The sequence below is a fragment of the Phalacrocorax aristotelis genome, chromosome 20 (assembly GCF_949628215.1).
Source record: "Phalacrocorax aristotelis chromosome 20, bGulAri2.1, whole genome shotgun sequence".
Classification (NCBI taxonomy): Eukaryota; Metazoa; Chordata; class Aves; order Suliformes; family Phalacrocoracidae; genus Phalacrocorax; species Phalacrocorax aristotelis.
The window spans coordinates 6,505,442-6,531,131 of NC_134295.1; the positions used below are offsets into that span (position 1 = coordinate 6,505,442).

At 49.0% G+C, this 25,690-nt stretch overlaps 1 protein-coding gene across 2 annotated transcripts in view; it reads right to left on the reverse strand.

The window, feature by feature from the left end:
• CSMD2 (CUB and Sushi multiple domains 2) overlaps positions 1–25,690 on the reverse strand; it is a 351,736-nt gene that overhangs the window by 90,673 nt on the left and 235,373 nt on the right. For both annotated transcript variants that reach the window (XM_075115031.1, XM_075115030.1), the window contains 10 exons: positions 25,131–25,318; positions 24,547–24,735; positions 24,214–24,330; positions 18,420–18,635; positions 16,089–16,277; positions 11,655–11,824; positions 9,832–9,988; positions 9,253–9,444; positions 7,770–7,896; positions 1,640–1,842 (listed from right to left, as the gene is read on the reverse strand). In XM_075115031.1, the coding sequence (XP_074971132.1) occupies positions 1,640–1,842; positions 7,770–7,896; positions 9,253–9,444; positions 9,832–9,988; positions 11,655–11,824; positions 16,089–16,277; positions 18,420–18,635; positions 24,214–24,330; positions 24,547–24,735; positions 25,131–25,318 (1,748 nt within the window). The remainder of the gene's footprint in view (positions 1–1,639; positions 1,843–7,769; positions 7,897–9,252; positions 9,445–9,831; positions 9,989–11,654; positions 11,825–16,088; positions 16,278–18,419; positions 18,636–24,213; positions 24,331–24,546; positions 24,736–25,130; positions 25,319–25,690) is intronic.

The window sequence follows — 25,690 nt, forward strand, 5'->3', positions numbered from 1 at the left end:
GCAAGTTTGATGTATAATTGTGCACATGCATGTTTACTTAATAAGTCCAGACATCCACTGATCCTACATGGCGTTTTTGTAGAATTCTGTGTCAGACACATGCTGCAAAATAAACTAATCCGCTAGCACTCTCCACTTCCCCTGAGCGGCAGAGCAGTTTAGCCTTTAGCCCTGTGAAGCGTCAAGCCTGACCTTTCAGAAACGCACGCGTTTCCCTCCCAGTCTCGCTGCTGCCTCCCTCTGAGGTACGAGGCGACCCCTCAGCTTCTGCTCAGCTGGGGGCAGGCAGCACAGCTTCGCCGCTGACGGGGTCAGGGTCTGCCAACACTACAGCTGAACAGTGTGGAAAGTCCTGGAGTAGTAGAAGTTTTGCAAGCTTATATAGATCGTTAAAGTTCACAAGATCCAAAACTGGTTGCTTCAGAGCTTAGGTCTGACTACTTCGTCACACCTTGTGAACAAAGGCTTTGAGCAGAAGCATTCAATAAAGACCAGGGCTGTATCAGGCAGCAGAGCAGAGCTTATTTCCTGCTAAGTTGATGAGAGTCTATTACACCTAGCCGGTTTAGAGAAAGCTCTTCTTAAAAGAGCCAGAGGAAATCCCTCTCTCTCTTCCTGTGCAACTGAAGATAAGCAAGTTAGCAGCCCAGCCTGGTCCCTTCCTGGCGGGCTGAGACACAAGCCTGGCAAAGAGAGAGGACGGCCGAGCTGTGCTGGGTGACACAAAGCCCTCCCTCTGTCCCGGTCAAACCAGAAGGTCTTGTACCCAGCACGAACTCTTCCCAAAGAGCTGGCCTGCTCTCCCAGCCATGCGAGGCACCCCAGACAGACAGCTATGGGCAAAGACCGGGGAGAAACAGAATGAGCTCTGATGCTTAGATGTGTCTGAGTCCCAGGAAGGTCATATCATCACCCAGCCAACAGCCTCCCTATTTACTACCATCGCCAAAATAGGCATCTGCTGGTTGGCTACTGGACGTGTCAGTGAAGGCCTGCGTCCTGGAAACCTGTGTGTGAACGCTGAAATGTATTACCCTAATATAAGTGAAATGAATGTGTTTGCAAGGTTGAGTCTTAGGTAGCAGCCCCAGGACTTTGGCGGTGACAGACTGCAATTGCGTTACATGTATTGCTGCTGCTAGCAATGACATCCCTGCAGCCGATAGAGCTTTTTCTGATATGCATCTTAGGGGATCCAATTTAAGGGATTTTAAATAGTCTTGGTTTTCGGAGCCCACCAACCAACTGCTCTCAGAACGCCTGGGGGAGGTTGCTTGCATACTGGTGTCTCTAAGGGACCTGTGGGAACGCGGAGGAAATATCTGTCATGCCTTCTTGTGTATTCCACGATGTACCGCTCTACTTCTTGCTGCCAAGTTCACCGCTGTGAAGGTGACCGTGGCAGAGGAAGGCACAGAATTCACCTGCGCCGCAAGGACAGAATACAAGAGTTTTTCTCCATTTGCAGAGACTGCACCCGAACGCAGCAGCGCGCAAGTGGCTGGATGACAGCACCGTTCCTGCCGTCGTGTTCAGTACGATGTCACTTGCTCGCCGTCAGTAGTTTGTAGATAGACCCGAAATCGCTTATCAGCAAAGTCAGGTTTGGACAATGCTGAGGAAACAATATAAAGCCCACCTGAAAACTGAACGGCAAAGCCCTGCTTGCTTGTGAAGAAATCCGTGTTGAACTGAAGGATGACAGAGTTGAAAGTGCTGTGGACATCGCCGGGTAAGCCGGACCCGCTCATCTCCTTTAGGAGGATGCCGTTCTCCACCGGACCGTCCCAGATCCTCAACACATCGTGGAACTCCTCGGTGTGGAAAACCATGAAATGGAGCCTGTGTGGCAAAATGAACTGGGAGTCAGACCACAGACTGAGCTCCGCCTTTTTTCCTGAAAGGGTTAGAAATGTGATTGGTACCAACCTAAGGGAGCTTGGCCCACAAGGACCGTGTTCTCTCCTGTTATCTCCATATATGGAGATAACGTCCATATATCTTTTTTTTATATATATGGACTTTGTCCATATATATGGACAAAGTACTTTAGCCCTCTACCAAACTTCAGCTGTCTATAAGCCCCAAGATCTCTTAGTCGCACGTCTCCCTAATAAAACACATCCATTAACAGAAACCAACTGAGTCATGGATACTAATGTCTTCTGAAAAGTTGGGTCCTTTCTGGTGCTGTTTCCTGAGCCAAAATTACTAATCTCTCCTAAAAATCTTGAGGAACAAAGTCAAGGTCCGAAAGCCCATCGTGGGCAGTGGAAATCTCCCTAGCCAGAGTATCACAGTTGGTTTTACACCACAGGTGCCGGGACAGTGCAATGAGCAGCCGTCACACGGACAGGAGGCTCAGTCACGGACATATAGGAAACCTGCAGCAGAGAGATACAGGGGCTGTGAAGGAGAGGATGGGGGCCTGTCTGTAGTTTCACTGAGCTCTAAAACAGATAAACACAGAACCGTTAAGAAACTTACTCTAAAATAAGAATTAGCAGGAAAGGTGCTGGAGTCCCTTCAGACAACTTACATATATTCAGCCAGTTCACATGCTGTCCCTGTGCTGCACACCGCAGCAACCTTGGCTGTCCTTCTGCTTTTTGTGGTGTCCGGCAAGGAACAGCTTCTTGTCAAGAGCCAGTATCTACTGATAAAATGCACTGATTTTTGCTACCTGCACTCAGATCAAAGAATTTGCTCCTGGCACCAAGCTGATCTTGTGTATCGGAGGCAAAAAAGGAAAGGAAACAATCAACACCACTCAATTAAAACAGCATCGCGCTGGGAAAGAAACCCTTGCCAGGGTGTTAACTGCCCCAGAGGTTAATGGAAAGGGACAGAAAAGGGTGTGCAGGAGGGTGGCAAACAGGTGGGTGCAAATTCTGAACGCCGGCGTGCAGCGCCGCCGAGGATTTTGGCATGTTTTACAAAGTTCTGGGTGTTGCAAAAGTGAATCTAGATCAGCTAACAGAATAACTTCTCCAAAAAAGTGAGGCAGCACGAGCCAGCTCTCCCAAATCCACAATAGGGAAGGGAGAGAAAACAGAAATTAAGGAACTGGCGGCTGGCAATGAAATCACACTGTGCTCGCAGTGAGGTGTTTATTACGATGCTCTGAATGCAGATTTCATTTCCTTACTCTGTGTATTCTGCAGTGCTGCCTGCCCTGGAGAGCGGGCTGCAAGGCCTTCAGCGCATGCGGCGAATGCTCCTTAGTCCTGATCTGCCTGCAGCAGTACTCGGAGCTCGGCCCTTCTGCTTTTAAACTGAAACAGGGCTATGCCTGTTTGGCACTTCCACAGAAAATTCCCCAGGGAAAGCCGAGGTGGTGGCAGGAGCCAGCACGGTGAGGAAAGTCACTCCGGAGCCTGTGCCAGCGGTGGACCTAAGGGCATGGGAGAAGGCCAGAAGTCCCCTCCGTGCCCAGGAGAGGCCTGGTGGCACTCTGGGACAGGGCACGCTTGGTCCCAACACCAGCCCCGGGTGGGATCCTCCTTTCTTCCCACCCTGGGCTGGGGCGGGATATCACACCGCGCTTCTCCCCACCAAACCACCCCCTGTTGGGGAAGGATGTGAAGCAGATGAATCCAGGCTTTGAAAAGAGCTTTGGCATCTTCCAAGATCAGAAGTACCATCCAAGCATAAGATACTGCCGTCATTATTGTTACACCCAAGGGAGTTATCAGCTAAAGGCTGCGACACGTCAGGGCTCGGTCCCTTTCACTCCTGTACTCAAAATGCCAGCTGAAGAGAAGGCATTTAATTGCCTCTGTTTTTCATTGCCACATTATCACACCATCCAGCACAATGAAATCAGGCTAACACAGGGTAACTCGAGGCATGCCAGTTTGAAACAGGGACAGACATCTATAAACTGTACTGAGAAAAATCTGCAAAAAAATAAAACAACTGGGTACTGCGCTTAAAACCCTGACAGCCCACGGAGGAAAACAAGGAAGCATTTGCTTGGCTGCTTTCCCATTTATCGGGGGCAAACATAAATAAAGCAGGTAGGACCATAAAGGGGAAGAAAAAAACCCAACAAATCCAAAACAATGCAATGTACTCAGCAACAAAATGACGTCCACAGAATCTGACAGAAACCAAAAGAGCTGAATCATAAATCTACGTAGCAGAGACCTTGAGCAAAGGAAAAAGAAAAGCTGCACTCGAGGAAAATACAAATGGATCATAGCAGAGCTGATCTCCACGGGTGTGTTGGCCTGACTGTGTTTGCTCTCAGGCTAACTGGTTCTAGGTAGCCAAAACTGCTGGAGATGACCCATTGCCGAAGACCTCGGAAGCAGGGAGATGCTGGCAGAGACTGGCCTGGGGCGGGGGGACGCGCGGGAACCGCTGCCGCCTGGGAGAGCTCACCACCGGCTCCCCGTGGGACCAAGGCTGCCTACAGCAACTCACTTCCCTCATTTATTTTTAAGAAACAACTTGCAGGCAAGGCTTCACCACGAGGAGAAAGCCTCAGCATGATAACCAGGTGACACAGCGGCAAGGCACAGGCTGCCCGACACCAGTTGGTTCAGGACTCCATTGGGATAGCTGATTTTATTAAGGAAACTGGTGTGCTCTGGAGCAAATCAATCTATTCAATAGGCACATCTGTAACCAAACAGCATGCTTTTTCTATCAGCCTGATTCTATTCCCAGCAGGGCTTCATTTAAGAGGAGAGAGAGACACTGTTTGAGCAGACAATGGAGAGGAAGAGAGTTTTATGCTTGTGCTCTGACAATCCCAATTATATGCATGAAAATGCAGCAAAAAGCAAATTAGGAATTGTGGCTATATATATATTTATATATGGGACAGAGGGAAAGTTCTCCCAGCTTAGCAAGGAGCAGAGAGGAGGAGAGACCAGCCCTGCACTGACAGTTTGTGCGGTCTCTGGCAAGCCATTTAGCCCCAGCTCTTCGGAAAGCTCCCCCACATCTTGACCGACCAACTTGGGGCTCTTTCTGCTAATGTTTCCTATCCAAGCTCTACCCACCCCAGCTTGGCTCTGCCGGGCAAGAGGCTGGGCTCCCGTCCGGAGCTGGCCTCAGCAGCTGAGCGCAGCTTGGCACCCTGGTCACGCCCCCGTAGCCCGCACCGAGGCCGCAGGTGTTTCACACTAACAGCAGTTTGCAGGGCTGCCCACGTCTCCTCTAGCCCGGAGAGGGTCCCCAAACTTAAAAGCTGTTTAATGTTATGTCCCTAGAAATCTCCAAGGAAGCCAACTGGAGCATCCCAATGGTCTCACTCGTATTTCTAGATGAGACTGTGAAAAACGGAACCTGTCCATTAAAGCAGGATTAGCTATATCATTAAACTCTCTTACAACACCGACATCACTGCCATACACTAAAACGCCACTGCCGCTTCTAACGGCGTATTCACTGCTCTCACCTGTGCAAGCAGTACTCGAAGGCAAGTTTAATTCATTTTCCAGCACACCCTCCAACTTTGTCTTTCTCTCCCCAGCCTCGCAGATAAACCAAGCCATTTTAGCTGTAATTTTATGTCCGTGTGTTTGCACATGCACAAAATTAATCCTCTCTCGAAGTGCAACCCTCCAACTTTCATGGCAATGATGTACAGACTAATTTTTCTATCTTTCTCTCCTTCCCCTCATTCTGTGCAGATACAGCTTTATTCAAAAAGCTTTGGTGATTAATTTTAATGTAAGTTATAAATGAGAGCTTTATACAATTGTATCATGCGTGAAGAGGATTATTTTTCCAATGGATTACCATAAAAATGAAGTTGCTGAAAATGTGCTCTCAACTACCCAGAGATCATCTGTTCTGTTTGAGCTGCCAAATAAAGGAGCAGAAGAAGGGAGCTTTCATCTCTGATGAAAGGAGGGCTCACAAGGTATATCACCATACTACTGCCTGGCATCATTTCATTTCAGTCCTGGCCCCTGCCACGCCTCTGGCGGACCCTGCAAATGCAAGCCTACAGCTCTACTCATTTCAGCTCTTACAGAAGCAGATAGGGATTACGTGTGCGAGTAGAGTTCACTTGCTGAAGCAGCCTCTGGATGAGCCAGTCTCTTACGCCTTGGAGGGGAGGGGGCTGGGGAAGGAGAGAAGAGGGGGTCTCATGTCTCCTTTGTCCCGTAAAAATCTTTGGATTCTTTAGAGTCTTTTACCGGAGAATGAAAAAAAGAAGAGGAGACTTCAACGGGGAGTTGCTTGCGCAGGAATTAAGCTGCATGGGCTATGCTCTTTCTCCCGCGTTCATACCAGAAACCACCCATTATTGAACCATACTGAAGAGCAGGGCTAATGGAGGGCATTTCTGCATTAAGTAAAAATTAAAATACTGGACCAGATCTATCTCCAGCATAAATCCATTGACTAAAAGCACCACAGAGCTCAGTGTGATTAACAGTCTCTGCTGGAGAGACGAGTGCTGATGCAGCAAGGAAGCTGCAGGGCGGGTAAAAGGGCACTGACCGCGGCGGGGCGCAGGGCTGGAGCGGCACCAGCTCGTGGGGCAGCACAGAAAGGGGCTGGCGCACCAGCTAACGAGCACTAGAGATTATGATGGGAGACTGTGGGAGAAGAGGATTATTGTTGGATAGACCTTATAACCTACGTTTCTCCCCCTCAAGTCCCATCAGTTAGCAGAAACTTTGCTTGCCAATGTACTTCAGTTTTCTGTCGAAGTTGGCTGTAGCTGGACTGAAATATGTAGGTACAGACAGAGCCGTACTGCAACGGCGTGCTAGGGCTCGGGCAAACTTCGGCATGTGGTTAAGCAGCAGGGATCACAGATGAAGTATCACAGAGCAGGAAACTGCCTGGATTCTGCTGGTGACTGCACTAACTTTATGAGCCAAATGTTCTCAATACCATGCTTACCTAACTGCCAAATTCACATAACTTAGAAGCAAATTACACTTCAAACTGCCACTTTCCTACAGAAAAGAGACAACAGAACAATAAGAGAAGTCAGAGGAGCAGGAGGAGAAACAGCCTTGGGTTTCTGTACAGACCAGATGTTTAGAAAGCATCCTTCGGGAGGATAATTACATTGTATGTGTTCATTTATTATTAAAACAATAAAGCAACGCAATTAGAAGATGAAGGCTAAGTGCTGCGGCCTCTGTTTTCCAGCTGTCCACCCACATCTGGGGACCATCACACCTGACCATTCATTCTCACAAACCTAACGTGGCCGAGCTCACCCCTTTCAGTGTTAATTTACTCTGGCAGCATCAATGGGAGACAAACCAAACCTGTAACTGCCTTCCATGTATCCTTTCCTGGGATGTGATCTTCCAAGCAATTTTATACGCGTACATCTTCATTTTAGGATTATGTCACCTGGACACATGTTAAACACTGTCGGGAAATTCAGCACTAATCTGGTGGAAAAGGGTTGTTTCTGAATATATCCCATCAAGGAAAGGGACGAAAAGCACGTACGTTGTACGTGCCTGTAAAAGCTTTTGGATGTTATTTTAATACAGTAATACCACGGGCAGCAATAGCCAAGAATCTGGCTCCACCACCCACGGCACAATAGCTGCTACTGGCACAGGCGATACAGGGCTACAAAGCTTCAGAGAAAGGAGAAGCGATGCCGCTTCTGTCCAGCCTGGCAAGGAGATAAACCAGCCTTTGTTCCTTCATTTGGGACTCTCAAACTGACAGGGCATTCCCTCCACTTGCCTTACATAATTACTGGTCTAATTCTGGAAAAACAAGCTGCACGTGGACAGAAAAACAAGCTACAACAACCTGGCCCAACTCACCCTATCGTGCAACCAGCTTCTGCCTCTATTGTCCAAATACAATTCAGATTATGATCGTAGGGTGTCGGGTAGCCGGGAGACAGTATCCGTCCTGACGACTCTCCTCTGATAGTACCCCCACACTCAGCTGAAAGAAACATATGGGTTGGTGAGAAGATTCATGACATAGTACGGTTCTTACTTGGCAACAATGCAAATCTCATCCTACGAATACAACAGGGAGTATTTCTTGCCACTTAAAGAGATTCTTAAAGCCTACAAAACAAAGATAAAGAGAGTCACTTAATTCAGCTAAAAGACTGAGCTATCAGAATAGCTGCACTCCGGTGCACATTCCCAACACCTGACACGCCGTCAACGCTTCCCTTCACCTTTCTGACTTTGAAGTGAATAAAGGCAGAGCCTGTCAGCATCCTGCTTTACCTGACTCACACATGTGGGGCGAAAGAGCTCAATTCTTCTGCCTGTATCTGCAAAAAGTCTTAACGATTCATCAGTGTGAGAAAATGAAGAAGCCAACATGCAGACATATCTGCTAAATGAACCTCAAAAGAATGTGAGGATTTCGAATACAGGTTCATCATGTCTCCATTAAAATTCTGTAAGTTTCCACGTGCTCACACAGACACAACCATTCATGTGTTATATATGCATAGCAAAGAGGGTAAAGGTTAAGAAGACGCATAAATCACAGAAATTTATCTTTTTACTTCAATAATCAAGGCTAAAATTCAGCAGAGAGTTACCGCACAAAGAAGGGTCCTAACTCATGGGAGAACAGAGAGTGCCAACATCTGAGCACATCACTTAGAACCATGAAAGCAGCCGTCTGGTTCTTGAGATCTCGCAGAGGACAAAACCTGTAAGAACTTCACCACGTCCTGGAAACGCTGGCTAATTACGAAGTCGGCAAGTAACAGACCAACAGCACTTCATTTAGATACACAAAACTCAATATCAGGATTTTCCAAGCAAGAAGATATCCTCCTGGAGAGCTACAGGCAAATGGGAACTCAGGACTTCGCTAAGAAAAAAATGGAGGGAATTAAAACATCTGAGGATCTGGAATCGGATGCCACGTAGCTCTCAAATCAACATGACTTTGAACTGCCAAACGCCTGGACACACGTTGATGTTTGCCGTTATCAGAGAGCTGTGTTCTGTTTAACACACTGAAGTGAAGGGACGAGGACTGCAGAAGCAGCAGGTTCCCCGCATCGAAGCAAGGACCTTGTCAAATCCGTGCTCAGAGCACAGTGTTTCATGCTAACGCTGCTGGTAGAAGTTTTGCGGAGACCAGCCTTCTCCATCTGAAGACGCCTTACACAGTACCCTTACCATGGTCTTTATTAACGTCGATGGGTGTGATCAATACCAGGGTTAATGTCACACCTATTAGCAAAGGAGGAAGGAAGGGCGTTCAGTGTGATGCCCCAAGCAAAGTACTGGTAAGAGGATGCTTTAAAAGCCGGAGTTGTCTCACCTACACAGGTTGGCAGGGGTTGATCCCAAGCTCTCCGCTCCCCGGTCAGGCAGACCAGCACCCTGCTGCCTCGCAGGGTGTAGCCAGGGTCACAGCTAAAGGATACGGAGCTGCCAGCAAAGTGTCCCTCGTCATGGACCTTATAGCCGAACTGTGGGATGCCAGGGTCCTCGCACTTAATGAGTTCAAAACCTGGAGCGGGAGAAACAGCATCTGTTTTCATCAGATATTTAACAGCCAGAAGATATTAACACAAGATGGTATTAATATTTTCTTCTTAAAATCATTTGCTGGAGAGAAAAAACACCATATTGAAAATTAATATTTTTTAAAATTAATATTTGAACGAGATCCCAGAAATCTGGCATCTCAGCTTCGATCCAAAGTTTCTCTATCACCACTGCCTCATTCACAACAGAAAAGGTTTGCCAGCATAATCATCTCCCCCACTCCAACTCCACTTTAGACTACAGGATCTTTACGGAAAGGACTGTTTCCTCTGGTCTTGCAACTGTAACGCAAAAATACACCGTTACACCTTGGATTCCCACCTCACAAGCACATGGGCCTAAGACTTACTAGAAAACTGCAGCTCAAAGCCTTTGCTCGTGTTCTCGCTGTTGGTGATAAACTCGAGCCACATGCTGCTGGAAGTGCTGTTTATGCTGGTGCCCAGCATTTCCGAGCGGCTAAAGGAGCCCAGCAGGCGAGCAGAGCTATTGCTGCCGTCATAGACCTGCAAGGAAGAAGAGACACATACTGGAAAACGTATTTTGTTTGATACTTTGCGGATGAAATCATCCACGAGTGCGAACAGGGCCAGTTCCTTTGAAGCTGGCGAAATCATCCCAACTAAGAGCCTGACTTGACGAGACTCCACGATGTCGCTCATCTGCGGAGCAGGAGCCATACCCTGGAGGATCCGTACCCTCCTCCTTACGCCTGCGCCAATACTGCGCTCAGGGCTGTGCTTTCTGAACAAAGCTCTCTTCCCGACGGTGCAGCACAGCTACTGGGAAAAAAATGTTCTCCCTGTGGTGACTCACAGATGTGCCTTGACCCCGCCATTATTTAAGAAAAACACAAATGTTTTTTTTTCTTTCTTTGAGATAGAATGAGTCTCTATGAGGATAAAGAACAACTTCTCACTAGTGGAGATTGATAGCGACTTTCCTCAGGAGCAGATGAGAAGTTGATGACAAACCTGTTGAGAGAACATCATTTCTTTCACAACGAGCATATTCTTCGCGTTAGCTGCAAATCTCTCTCTCTTTCCAGTCATTTGAGAGCTGAAAATATGTGGATTACACCTATCTCGCAGTGCAGAAGTATGGCACTTAAATAAGGACAGAGTTCTCTGGGAAGATGGCTTAGCACAGCGGCACATATCTTGTAATATTAATGCCTCCTACAAAACCATTTCTTTGTGGTTAATAGAAACTCAGCCTGGATTTGTCTCCTTCTACGTAGAGTCCTGAAACTTGTAAATGCAGATTAATCTAAGACTGTATATGGGAATCCTGAGGAGCTTGAGTCTGGAGTTCTGCATTTCAATAAACCCCTTCTGGGGACAAATCAGCCTCGATTCCTAAAAACCACAAAAATAATGCTAAGAACCTCACCCTTCCTCGTGTGTCAACAGCTTCCCCTGTAAAACTATGCAGATGAGAACTGAAGTTTCGCTACAAAGGAAGAACCCGTGGCATTCCGACAGACCTCTAAATCTCAGGGAAGACTTCACGGCGGAAGGTGCGCTGATACGGCAAAGACACCTACAATCCTAATGGATACAGAATTTATTTACACATCCATCTGCAGACTGAAGCCTCAAATAACCAGCGAGGCTGAGGTGCGAAGGACGTTCAGTACTGCCTTAGTGCTGCTGCCCGGCGCTGCTATGAGCTGGTGAAATTTGGGGGCGCCGATTCCCTAAAATCACACACGATGTTTTTAAGCAGGGCAAACGAACGCCCAGCAGCGACTCGCGCCGATCACAGTGTTGCTGGGCTAGAAGCTATTCTTTCACAGGTGTACCTCATCTTGCTCTAACCTCAGAGGGGACACGCACAGGCAATATTCTAGCCCAGCTGCCCTGCCTGAAGTTCAGTCCGGCCCAGGGGAATTACGCTGCTCTCTTCAAACCAGCCGCACCAGCCACTTAACGACAGCAGTGACTACGGGTTCCAGCAGCCCTATAGACGGCTTTTTAGGGGATGTCAGTCCAATTCCTAATACAAGACTCTTCCAGAGACTACCACCGCCCTGCCAGCGCTGCCTGGGCAGCATTCTCTGGAGACTAGCCTCAGGTAACTCCACTAAAATTTCAGAACATCACTTCGCTTTCAGATCTTGCTCTCATTAGCAGCCTGGTAGCGCTTCACTGCTAGAGACAGAAGGATTACCTTGAGGACATCTCCGGCCTCCAGTTCAAAAGTCCTGGCTTTCAGCTGGATCCCCTTTCCTGGCTGGGTCTGGATGGAGTAGATGCACTCATGGTTGTTGTTATAGTTTATTGGATAGTTGGGGGACAGCAGAACACCTTGAGTTCCAGTTACAGATGACCCACATTCAGCTATATAAAGACACAAAACCACATTTTAATAACCACATGTATATTCCAGCCGTACCACACATGCAGGTGATTCCTCCGAACAGCCACGATGCTCAATCCTTCCTACACCCATCTGCGAACACATCCACGGACTCTATTTCCAAGTGCAGTCAGTAAACAAAACCGTCCTTAACAGCACTGCTAGCACCATTAAACCTCGAGTGCCTTACGAGAGAGATTAACACCCTCCTCTTATACGGGTAGGGAAACTGAGTCCCGGGAGGTTGGGATGGCAAATGCTCTCTTGGGACCCAATTCAGAAAAACATTCCAAAATCCCTGGAAAGCCACCGCCCGCTTGACAGCGTGCCTGGTGTTTATGCTCCTTCTTGATTAATGAGCCAGAAAGAAAATTTTAAAAATATTATTACATTGAAATATTTACAGTCTCTTCCATATTTATACAAAGCTCACCCTATACCTATGTATAGCATATAAAAACCACGGTATTCATTCAAGAGTCAACACAGCACACCCCCGACTGCCGGTACCGATGTGCTGCAAGCGCCAGAACTTCTTGTGCAGAAAGATACGCTTCGTGAAACTTCCAAATAATTGCAAATTATAAAGCTCTGTCCGAATTTCAAGATCTTTCCCAAAATAATTTCCTGAAAGCTAAGAGGGCAAAATTTGACCTTATTTGTTGTTAATGCTGCCCTCAGCTCTCCAGTTCATCATTTGACGGTATTTTAAAGGACCTCTCGTCCCTTGCTCCCTGCGTATTTTTCCTCCCAGCTTTACAGCTAACAATTACATCCATTCCCATTAGAAAAAGAGAGAAAAGCAGAGATCCTTTTGACTCTCAGGGTCAGAAAATAACTCAAATGTACGTATCTTTGTTTCCTCCTAAAACATCACTTAAAGAACCACAGTGGGCTCAGTTTTTTCCGTGGCTCAGACAAGTGTTTCTCGTTCAAAAGACAAGAGGCTGGGGACAGAGGAGATGCCTGTGGGAATCCTTACGTGCCTCTTGCTCAGGGAACTGGAAGGACAGGGATAGTTGAAGTTCCTACAATCATTTCTCCCTTCCAAGACGAGTTTACATCCCATGACATGATTTTAGAAGGGAGGAAAGGGAGGAAAGGGAGGAAAGGGAGGAAAGGGAGGAAAGGGAGGAAAGGGAGGAAAGGGAGGAAAGGGAGGAAAGGGAGGAAAGGGAGGAAAGGGAGGAAAGGGAGGAAAGGGAGGAAAGGGAGGAAAGGGAGGAAAGGGAGGAAAGGGAGGAAAGGGAGGAAAGGGAGGAAAGGGAGGAAAGGGAGGAAAGGGAGGAAAGGGAGGAAAGGGAGGAAAGGGAGGAAAGGGAGGAAAGGGAGGAAAGGGAGGAAAGGGAGGAAAGGGAGGAAAGGGAGGAAAGGGAGGAAAGGGAGGAAAGGGAGGAAAGGGAGGAAAGGGAGGAAAGGGAGGAAAGGGAGGAAAGGGAGTCCCTTCCCTGTTATTCACTACGACCTGCAGTCAGTCCCCATTCTGTTACATCCTCCCAGTAAGACTTCTCTGCTCCTTCACCAGCCCTGATTCCTTTTCTACTCTGTGTAGTGTGAACAGCATTTGATTTTGAGCCAAATATGAATTTAGAAGATCTGCGTGACTGAAAACTTGGCAGAACGATCCTCTTTAGAGAAGGAAGAGGATGGCGCTTTGGAGGTTTGACCTGTCTTGGATGTCAGGAGATCACAGTTTAATGCTTCTGGAAAATAGCAACAACCATCCTTCACCTCTGTATTGTACGTGTTTTACTTGCAAGCTTTTAAGAACACAATCTCTCGCTCACACGGATGCGCCACAGGCCTGCCACGGGCACGTCTTCACTACCTGAAGTGGCGAACAGACATTCAAGTGCACGGCGCAGCACTGCTGCGACAGCACCGAGCCCCACCACAGCTCCCAGGACAACGTGAAAATGAGCTCTCACCTGCTGCTATCACAGGGGGGAAGCAAAAGGCCACAACGCTCACATACAGCTTGAGGACCTACTTGCAAACCGGTATCCAAAGGATGTCCTCCTTAGAGGACACCTGCTGCCAGCAGCTGCTGGCTTGTCCGAGTGCCCGATCTCGGCTAGGACCATTGCAGCCTGTTTGCTACGTGTAGAGACAATCCCTCAACACGTGCCAATCGGCCTTGCAACCACCATGCGTTTAGGAGTTTTCATTACTCCCCAATTAGCTCCCACACGAGCAAACCATGAGTCATCGTTTTCTCGGCCTATTTACCCTGAAAGATTTTCAGCTGTAAAACACTGGCCCCCTGTTGCTTTGAGTCCTGGTGTTTTGCGTGCCCGGCTGGGGAGAGTCACTCCAACTTGCCCTGAAAACAGCTTTTCTGATTAGCTGGCTCTGCCTCATCTCCACGTGTCCTTCACGGCATACAGAGCTGCTGGAGCTGAGCAAAACCACCACCGTGCACCTGCAGCTCTCTGCACTGCCGCTGCCGTCTCTCCTGGTCCTCCGATAACGCGCCAGGGTTAAGTAAGGCGGCAGCAACAGATACACCCAGAGGAGGTACTTTGGAGGCGACTTTCTCCTCCTCTCTTGCCACTATGAAACGCAGGACGTTCGCTTTAGCACAGGTTACCCAGAGATGATGCTGGAGGCATCACCACTTGGGATCTGGTCTGAAGCAGCAGTCGGTGGGGAGCATTCCAACCCGGCAGAGAGGGGTTGGCCAAAGGAACAACCTGCTCTCGTTTCTCTCCAGACCCATCTCTAGAACAAGAATTGAATACGAAGTGCCTGGGTTGTCTGGTGAAACCAGTTAAATCTCCGGTGATCTTAAGGGTAAGTCTCCAATGTCCATCTATATCCAGATCTGAGCGGGCAGCGAGGACACCGTGGACGAAGCTGCCACCCCGCCACCGGGCAGTGGATTCCACCCGTTACTACAAAACCAACACGCAAATTCAACACCAGCTGCGGCAGGGAATTGGCAAATGGAGGCCAGTGCATCCCCTTAGCAATGATGTCTGACGGTCAAGTTGAAAGCTTTATTACGATTCTTTCTGATTTCCATTCCCCCATTAGCTTTCTCTGAAAGCTGGTTGTTATTCGTGCCCTGAAGAGGCTACCTGTCACAGCAGGATGATGCAACCCTGTGACCTAAGCACGAAGCAGTGCTGGGAAATGCATTCAGCACGACACGACAGCCTGAGAACGTAGACTGGCTCTTGCCAGGATGCTCTCTTGGCAACAGCCCTCAGAGGTCACTAACATCTACCCAGCGGGCTTTGCCGGAGTAAAAACTGGTAAAAGACCTGGTCTGCCTGATTGGAACGACTCCGTCATGGCTCTGGGTGAGCCAGGCAGCAGCAGAGCGCGCAACAGTTTCCTCCTTACTAAATGGTACAACAAAAAAATATGTTAAATCTTGTTACAAAGGCCTGAAGCGTTGCTCTTCCTTTCTGCTTTCTCGCTTCAGCACATCGCTACTTCTGTTCTCGTAGGCTAACCAATACGCTCGGGGGTCCCCTGGGCTGGGCAGGGGGTTGCTCTGCAGACCTTGCTAGGCAAGACTGGCTGTAGCCCATCTGCATCAGGGATGACAGCCAGGGACTAGCTCAGTGTTGCGGATGGATTTTTCCTCTCCTCTATCCTTACGTTTATTTATCAGTATAAATAATGATATTTGTGATAATGGCCGGAGGGGTTGCAAAAAGCACTTGGAGCAGTCAGGAGGAGAGGGAGGGAAAGGTGTAAGGTGCAAGAAACCTCTGGAGGACAGGGAAAGGTAAAAGCCAGAGGGGTTTCCCAGAAACATCCATATTAATGTGGAACCTGCATTGCTTAAGATCACCCACCCAGAAGCAGCTTTCACATCTGGACTATTAAGCTTTACAACACTCTGATTCGAAGCGAGGCTGGCCTTAAAACCACGCTGTTTTACAGGAACCGTCCCAACAGGGGTGACGGGTCTCCCACAGCTCGCGAGTCACTCGTACGATCCCCGGGGCTCGACCGCAGCACTGCGGATGGGCTGCGGAGACGCTGGGCTTCTGCTGATGCGTGTGACCCCACCTGCCAGGCGCTCGATTGCAGCCCTCCTGCCTGCCCCTCCTCTCCCCACACACAGCTGCAGGGCTGAAAGCTCATTCCAGCTCCCTCTCCCCCATCCCTGCACCGACCACCCTGTGCGCTGAATGATGCCATCCCGGGGTATGCCTCCCAGCCCTGCCCACCGAAACAATCCAGCACAGCGTAACCAACCAAGCAAAATGAAAGCTCATGACCACCTACCAACACACCTTGGCAGAGGCGAACTCCACACACGCCGTTTCCCCCCGAGGCAGGTGATTCGGGATGCGCCCTCCAGCCGGTAGCCGGGGAAGCAGGAAAAGGTGAGGACATCCCCCACTCCGAACTGCAGGCCCTTTCTGATGCTGTAGGCTGGGACCTCTGGCTCGTCGCAGGGCTCCAAATCATATTCTACAGGGGACAAACGGACATTTACAGAACGGCAGGGTGATGCCTCATACTCTGTTCTCCCCGGTGAGGGTATCCCAGTCCCGAGGATGAGGAGGGCGCTCATAGTTTCGCTCTGCAAAGGAAGCACCATGCAAGACGAACGTCCTGCTTGAGCCACGACGACCAGCGCGGGTTCTGCTCTCAATACGCAGGGCGTCACCAGGATCTGATTTAGACCAACTCAAAATACGACAGGTCTCATTTTCCGTCACTGTTGTCAGACAAACAAGAAAGTGACATCAGTGGTGACAAAACACGATGGAAATTTGTCATCCTCCCTCTGGTTGAGTCAAATGAAGATTAATTGATCCGGATGCGATTTCTCCTGCCTCTACATTACTAATCCTGAAGAGGAATGAACGCAGTGTCCTGCTTGGGGAACACAAGAGAACATTTCAGCTGCTGCTAAACGAAAGGTCACGTAGCATCACGGCTAACAGCCGAATGTACGTCTTTGACCACAAAACATTTTGAAGGAAACCTGTTTTCAGGGTTATTTTCTTGAAAATAACAGGCCTGCAAAGTACAAAGTATCTACACATATATCTACAGGAAGGTAAAAAGATAACTGCCTCCCATTTTCTTTTTCCAAGAAAGGACAGCACCCAAACACACTAAAAATAATAGTTACAATTAGATAATTTGAGGCAATTTTTTTTTTAAGGGAAAAAGCCATTTTTCCCCCCATCAAAATGAAAGTTAATTGGAAACTTTCTAGTTTCCAGGGACTATCATATGCAAATCCCCGACTTCAGAGGCCAGAACAAAGGTACCAGCAACAGCTCTCCCAGTGCAGCAGGTTTTATCTGCATCTATGGCAACGGCTCCGTCCGTCAAAGCCACACATCGGCACCGAGCTCCACCATAAAACCGGTCATTTCTCTTCCACGCCAGCAGGCTGAGTCTGCAGCTGTTGCCCTCAGGCCTAAAGTTACGCCGAGATACAGAAAAGAAGAGCAGCGATACGATACGCTTCTGCCCGGTAACTGACTTTTACAGAACGGCTCGTCGGGGCACTCAGGCAAAGATTACATTTTCAGAATCGTGTGCGCAGGCAAACGCTTTGGCAGTCACTTGTAGACTTCAGGTTAAAGGACACAGTTAAACACCTTGCACACTTCAACCAGAGATTACTCATGCAAAGCAATTATTTACAAGTGTGATGATCTGTTCTGCACAGGCAAACGCGCCTGCCTTTGAGTCTCGCTACCAGAGCGCCAGGCACACGCTGCTCTTCACCGACAGCTTCGGAAAACCTGACGTTTCACTGCAAGGAACCGACACTCTCTATAACCACACACAGTCGACGCCTGCAACAGAAGCAGCTTGGTTCAGCAAGGGCAGGACTGGGCGGGCTCACTGGAAGCACCCGGGGCAGCAGCTGTCTTGCACAGCCAGATCTCCACCGGCACAGCGGGGCGAGGAGGGCTGCTGCAGTCAGCAAAATCCCGCATCCCTCGACGCCCTGTGTGCCCCAGGAGGTCTGCTTCCATCTGCTGCTACAGCAGGTCAATCAGAGGAGGCCCAGCAGAGGAAAAGACTGTCTCCAGCTCCCCAGCGATGCCGGTGGGTGTATGGAAACCCGGCCTAGGGCACACGTGGCATGTGTTACATCTAGGACAAGCTGAAGCCAGCTGCAGAGGCTGGGTCACTGGATGAGCATCCACGAGGAGCAGTGAACCAAAGGGAAAAAGAGAGACCAGACGGACAACGGGAGTGACCAGCTCTGCTTTGCTCCTTATCCAAGAAGTCCAGATTGCTCAATGTTGCCTTCCAAAAGATCCCATCTGTCCCAGCTTCCCATGTTGGAAATGGAAATGCTGTACCTACTGCAGTGATTTTCCTCTGATAAACAGAGAAGGAAGGGTTCTGGAGCAAAAAGGGATAAGCGTACCCCAAGAAAATGCAAGCCAAAACTCCATGAACAGAGCAGAAAAGATGGCTGTGTGAAGAGGGAGATGGCAACGAACATTTACTGCGGTAACAAGAGGAGTGACTGTCAGCGACCCAAATCATGTGCACTGCATCAACAGAAAATTATCCCCAAGAGTTGCAGGAAAATGGAAGGGAAAGAATGAAGTCTTTGTCCACCCCCCTTCTTACCTGAGAAGGTGATGTTGAAACCCTCATAGGACATGGAGAAGTCTGAGATGAAGCGAATTTGAGCAGAGAAGTTTCCGAAGAGCCCTGCACTAAGCGGGGCAGGGAGCCGAGAGCCCGTCAGCTGCTTCAGTGGCTGAGCGAAGCTGGTGTTTTCGGTGATGAGGAGGTAGTCGTGGCCGTTCTCCAAGTGAAAGGTATGAAAGGTGAAGAACACACCTGCAGGGGAGGAAAAATAGAGGTGGCTTCAGCCAGCAGCATTCATATGGCACCCCTTCATCCCAGAGCCAAAGCCCCTCTCCCGTCCCTGAGACCAGTATTCATTCCCTGTTTCCCAGTAAACAGCAGCCCAAATGAGAAGAAAAAGCACACTAAAAAGAAAGGAAATAGGTGGAAAAAATAAAAGAAGGGTACGGTACGCAGCCCAAAACAGAGAAAGGCAGTTAAGATCTTCGAACCCTGTGCCTGTGTAACACGGGAACAGAGACGACACGGGCCCGCTCGAGGGACGGGTCAGCAGCACGAAGGACCGAGCCTGGCAGCTCAGAGGAGTATTCTACTTTAAAAGCGTTGACCTTTAGGTGGGTAGCAAGAACAGCAAAAGCTGTAGTTGCGAGAACTTGAAAACAACAAAACCAAGCTATACTCTGGAAAGAATTCATACCTAGGGAAATGGGACTTAAGCCAAGTATCAAGGTCAGAGAGGCTTTTCCAGAAGATAAAGTATGCCAGCAGTGCGGCCGCAGGGACTCCGAGTCCTTTCCTTTGACGGGTCCCCGGAGGTCGGAGGACAACAGGAGAGATCACGCGCGGACAAAGCTCTTTCCTCAGCCATACGTGGCTCGTAAGCCGCTCGCGTGCGTCTCCCAGGCGCGTGCTTCGTGACGCAGCCGCGCTCCCTCCCAGCAGCGCAGCGGCACGGCCCGCAGCGCCCAGCCCCGTCCTGCCGGGAGGGGGCTGCTGCTGCCCCTTCCCCGTTGCGACCCGCTCCCGGGACCTGCTGTGGTCCCCTCCGAGGTCCCACGAGGTGGGCGGGAAGCGCGCGCGGGGCCACTGCAGACTCTGGCAGGGCGCGCAGGGCCAGGGTGGTTTGCCCACGCCAGCCCAGGCACGGCAGGTCTTAGGAGTGAAGAGAATCCCACGCTTCTACCCACGTTATACTGACAAAAATAAAATGCGCAACACATCCAGCTACAGAAAGAACAGACGAACACAGGGAAAACTATTTTGCCTCTTTTTCCAAATTCAGTTTCAACAATTTGAAGCATTTCGGTGAGAAGGCTGTGACCTTGCTGCATTTGTAAATGAATAAGGAAGGAGTAATGGATCACTTAAAGTATCCTTCACACCTACAGACACAAAACAGTAAGTACCTCAGGCTTTTCCAAAATCACCTCCAGCTAGGTGATTTTTCATGCTGGAATTCAAACGCAATTAGAAGCACTTATTCGCCGGAAAATAATTCCATCTTTGAAAAAAACCAAAAACCGGCAGCGGCAGCTTTCAGACAGCAAAGCAATGCGGGATGTTACATCAGCAACCCTGTCTCGTTACCGTCACACAAAGTTAGCAAGCTAAAGCGATGCCTAGCAATAAAAAACCCTCTTTGCATTTATATGGCTTCTTTCATCCAAAGATCCTTGCACACTTTCTGAGCACCCCGGGGCCAGCTCCTGAGCCCCCGCTCACGCTGAACTGGGCTTTACGCTCCTCATAACCCCGCTGAACTCGACAGGGCTACTGGCAGAGCAACAGACTCCTCCGTGCAAACACAAGTGCTCTGGTCTGGTCTTCATTAGTCACAGTTCGATCCCTGCCTCCTCGCACACATCGGGAGTGCCCAGTGGCATGACCAAGCTATTTCATTTAAGCCAATGATTAACAACAGAGAGGCTGCCAGCCTGGCGAGACCCGAGGGCTGTCTTGCTCTGCATCCCATGTCTGCCAAAGTACAGCATCAGCTGATTCAAAGGCAAGCACAGGAAATCTGTAAATAAGGATCAGGGGAATAATCTCCTTGCTCCCCACTCCCCATTAATTTTTGGAGATCAGGATGAGACCAACCTAGAGATTGATTAAAGCTCTGGAGCATGAGATTTAATATCCATCCCAACAGCTTTTTGTCAGCGTCAAATTGTAAGTCTGATATTCCATTTATCCCGATGCCTATCCGATTTCTTTTTGAAGGTTTACTGGTCACATGCAAGCGGTTTCCTTCCAAGAAATGAAGGGCAGAGAGGTTGGTAACCAAGACCCAGCCTTTCGCACAGCCGGGAAGAAGCAGGGCTCACGGGGTCATCTCGCCTGCCCTGCTCCCCCCCATCTGCATCCCCGCCACGGAGCTCATGGCACCTTGCTAACCTTCAGCGTCCCAGGCAGCAGCATTTGTGCGACTCGCTGCTTCGCAGTGACCGAAAGAGGTCTCGACTTTGACAATTCCTTCCTTATATCCAGGGAAATATTATATGGAGCCTGGCAGAAAATTTTTGCCTCCACTGAAAATAGGAAACATCTAACTGTTTCCGAATGTTTATTATTCTTACCAGCAGTACAGTCAAGTGAAAATAGGTATGACCTGTTTTGGCCTGAAAATTTGGTGAGATGCAGTGAATACAAAATGTCTGAAGTCTTCCCTGTTTATCAACTGACAGCAAATTTATACTCTCGCCTTTACAAAACCCAGTCTAAGGAACAGAACTAATGTCACTCCACCGAAAGCAACACACCGCCAGAGAAACCCAAGAATAATTCAGTTCCCAGAACTGGGAGGACAGCCCCTGACTCCAGGTCTTTTAAGATAACAACTCCAATCACAGGGCACGAGGCCTCTGCAGCAGCAGAGCCAGTTAAGAGCTGCGTAACTGTAGCCAAAAGGGCTAATTACAAACTCAATTTTAAAGGATTTGTGACTCTGATTAAACCTTTGCTCTGGTCTGAAAGTTACTGTGGCACAAAATGTCCCTGCAAATGGAGGGTTTTTTTTCCATTCTGTGTAAAAGAAACAACAAAACTAATTATAGGGACAAGAAATCACTTTCAAGTTCTCAGATTAAAAATAATAGTCTCTCTTTAAGCATTTAAATACCTTTAAAATTAAGCTGCTTTTAAACTCAAATTGTGCAGCTTCTAAGTCCATAAAATAGATCAGTGTCTGCAGTCACATAAAAATAGCTATTATAACAATCAACTTGTTTCAATTCGGGGACTCGTGCACTGGCCACGTGGGAGATGTTCATGAAGACCTAGGAGAGAATAACTTGAGACCAGCTTTTATGAGGCAGATCACCCCTGCCGGGGCACCGGCTTGGCACGGAATAGTCCAGCGGACTGGGAGGTGCAAGCCCTGAACTCTGCTCTGTATAATGGGAACTCAGAGACCTCCCAAGCCCGGGACAGCAGCAGTGCTGCAGGCCCCAGCAGTAGAGCAGTAGTAGAAAGGGGTGTGGGAAATGTAAAACTAGAACAAGAAAAACCAGGTACAAACACTTAACTCATGTAAATACATCCCCCACTCGCAGCAGAACTGTTAAAGCTTCTGGGTTTAGCAAGCACCAGATTTACCCAGTGATCACTGATGTGCCCAGTGCTCTCCAAGAACAGGGAACTGAAAGGCAAGGACAAAGCACAGGGAGGGGTCTGCACTGCTGATGAGGTCAGCTGAGAACGGGGTTCAGCTACGCCTTTTTTTAAAGCCTGTTCTCTTCTCCAAGGACTAAGTTCATTCCATTCCATTTCAGCAGCTACTGCTCTGACTCGGGATCACACTGTTCTACTGCTCTTTACTGAAGAACGAGAAGAAACGTTGCAGGAATGCTGAGAAGAGCTGGGAGAAGCTTGTTGCGATGCGTTACACGGCAGTTTAACACAGCGACAGCTGGGAAAGTAGATCACTGAGACAGACAGAATACTGTTGCAAGAGAAGGGATGTGTGCCTACGCGTGCGTATCCACGCTCCCACCAACGCAGCCCAGCATCTAAATACATTTCAGCATCTTCCACAAAGTATTAGAGAAAAGGACACCTTTGCTCTCCTTCTTTCATTGTGCTGGTAAACAAACAACTCACCTGAACTACGGGGACAGGGAAGGAGAGGTTTTCCTGCCATGTAACTTGGCCATATGCCAGCTTACAGTAACCGTGCGATGCCCTCTGCCTACCCTCTCCCCTCACCCTAACCTCTAACTGGATTTGGAGACTGCCTGCATCCAGGCGGCTGCCTGGGGGAAGCTCTCCTACCCCAGAAAGCTCCACAAATGCAAGAAGGGCGATTCTGCCCAGGGGTGAAGCACCGCTGCCAATGATTTTCTAATACACCTTACCTGCAGCTAAGGTTAGAATTTCTGAAGAAGCTGGCAGGCTTCAGACTGCTAAAGCTGGGACCAGCTTTCTGGAAAGCTCAATATCCAGCTTTTCCTAGTGTGTCAAACATGGCCTGGTTCAAGAAGGTCAGATCCAGGGCTGGATTCTCTGCATGATCCAGAACGGCATCACACCGAACCGCTGTAGTGATGTGCTGTCCCTGTACTAATGAACTGGCCACAGCAGGGTCTTTTACAGGACGGGGGACAAAAAGCCCCCGGACCTGTGCAGGCATACCTCCACTGCCTGAAAATGCACCGTGTTTTTTCGAGCCTTGCTTAGCTTGGTCAGAAGACTTTCTTCTGATTTGGCATAAAAGCACACAGGCCATCAGAGCTGCACTTTCACATATAAAAGAGAGTCAGTTTGCTGCGCTGTGCTTAGCTTAGCTACAGGATAATGCAGTGCCTCATCGGAGAGCTGAATCCAAGGCAGAGTGGATTAATGAAGAGTGGATTGCTGCTACTCAACAGAATACTTCTCACAGCGTGCGACGGTTCCCTTAATGCACTGTGCTGTTCGCTGACAAGTTTATTTGCTGTAATACAAATGGTATTTGCAAAATTGGCTCATGATAGCTCCCGCCGTGCTGATATCCGGTACGAGGGGACGGTTATATAGGGGTGCATAAAGTTACATAAAGCGTTTATACCCTTTGTGCTTGCGCCAGGCAGACACTGACTGGATCAGGAGAAATTACCTCCCACCCTTGTACATAAAACTTGCTCTCTAAACGTCAGTGATACATTTTCTTGAAATTCTCCTCCAACACAAAAGATCAGCCTGTGCCGCGCAGGAGACTGGACTGAAGAGATCTGCACTTTGCCTCTCTGCTGGCAACGCTGGCTAATGGGGAAGAGAGAGCTGCAAAACTAGGACAGAGCTGGGAACCGAGAGCCTCAGTCCTGTCCCGTGTCTGGAAATGGTTTACTACAAGCTCCCGTTTCTCCATCTGTAAAATGTTACACAGATAGCGATCCAGCTCTGCAAAGCAAAATAAGGCTGGAAGCACTACTGAGTACCAAACGTTACCGCAGTGGTGTCAGTGGCAGCTCGCCCTCCCTCCATGTGACACTCTTAGCAATAGCAGGTGCCCAAACACCAGCTAACTTTCCAGAGGATACTGCCACAGATGTCTGAAACTGAAGATAACGCCTGGCGCAGGCTCTCAGATCTGGGGTTTGGTATAGGACCATCTTTCCCTCTTAATCCTCTCCACCTTAAATGGATTAAGAGATGTGACAGCAAAACCCTCTGCATCTTGTCCAGAGACAACATTTGGGTGGCAGCAAGAACGGCAACTCTCCAAGCCCATGGGCACCCACCAACACCGCCTTGGAGGCAAACTCTGGGTTCACACCGGGAGCACTCGCCTCCCCCACTGACCACCGTCCTCCAAGTCCACCCTTAAACCCACTCTAAGCTAAAGGTTTCTCACCTTTTCCATGTGATGTTTCTATTGTCCACGTGCAGTTCAAGTTATTGGGATAAAAATCAGGGAAGCCTGGGGATAAGATGGTACCACTGGAACCACGAATGTAACCTCCACATAGAGCTGCAAAAAAGAAAAAAGAATTACAGAATTCAAGACCCATCATCAGCTGGAAGAATATCAGTTCTCCTGAATGTCAAAACCAAGCCCAACCCAACAAAATCAAACACCACAGATCAAACATCATCGCAAGCTTCCCAACTGCTGCTCTGCTTTTGCAGCAGAGCTGCATCGCAGCGTTTGCCACCTCCTGCAGATGTTGCCTCCCGCGCTGCTTACCCTCGCAGCTGGGCAGCGGCCGGCTCCACTGGAAGTTCGGCTCACACTCCAGGGCTTCGCTGTCACTCAGGGTGTAGCCTGAATCGCAGCTGAACGTCACCAGTGCTCCCACGTAGAAGTCATTCCCATGGCGCTGGCCATTTACCGGGATCCCCGGATCCAAGCAATGGTCTGACTGGAGCTTCACAGCTGTGGCAAACAAACCCGCTCGTGTCAGAGCACTCAGGGGCTGCAGAGCCCGCTGCAAGGGGCAGCAACTAGCCTGGCGGAAAGTTGAACTCCTCGTATGAGCTCATTCAAAAATCCTACTGATTGTCCCCAAAGTAAGAGGATGAAACGGACAGAGGAACTCAGCTCTGCCTCCTGAAATCAGTAATATTCTGTAGCTGCTAAAATAAAACACTCTGAACAACCAAGACGGTTGAAAAGCAGAAACTGCTACTTTACTTGCAGCAGCTCCACGTTCTCCAATCACCGTAATAGTGCTGACTGCCTGGCAAAGGGGAGACCGAGTCCAATGGGCCTCTGATTGAGCCCTTTGTGCTGCCGGGGAGCACGTAATTACATGAATGACTTGCACTTACTTTCATATCGGATCTGAAAGCCTATGTCAGAGTGGCTTTTGTCAGTGGTGAAGAGGAGGTAGAGGTAGTTGCTGGTGCTGATGAGGAACTGGGGCACCTGAGTCCCATCATAGACACCTATCAACGGGGAGGAATAGGACCGGCCGTCTCGCACTTCCAGGGTGTCATAGTTCACCTCTGTCTTAAATCTGAAAGGGACACAAGAACACGTCTGTGAAAAACCAGCACAGCTGATTTTTCTCTACTGCAGTCCTGCATGTGCTCTACTGACTAGAGGGCAGCACAGGCTATGGGGTAGCACCGGCCATATGGCAGCACAGGCCATGGGGCAGCGCCGGCCATGGGGCAGCACACGGGGCCGCTCCTCCTGCCTGACCTTCGGCTGGCTGAGCATCCTACTCACAACGTGCCGTTCCCCTCCTACGCATTTTGGTTTCTTTCTGATCCTTCACCTGCTTCATCTGCTGACACCTAACAGCCTTTTCAGCCACAAGCATCTTATGCTACATGAACAACCACTTCTCAGATATATACGGACCCAGGTTCAAAAAAGCGTAGCC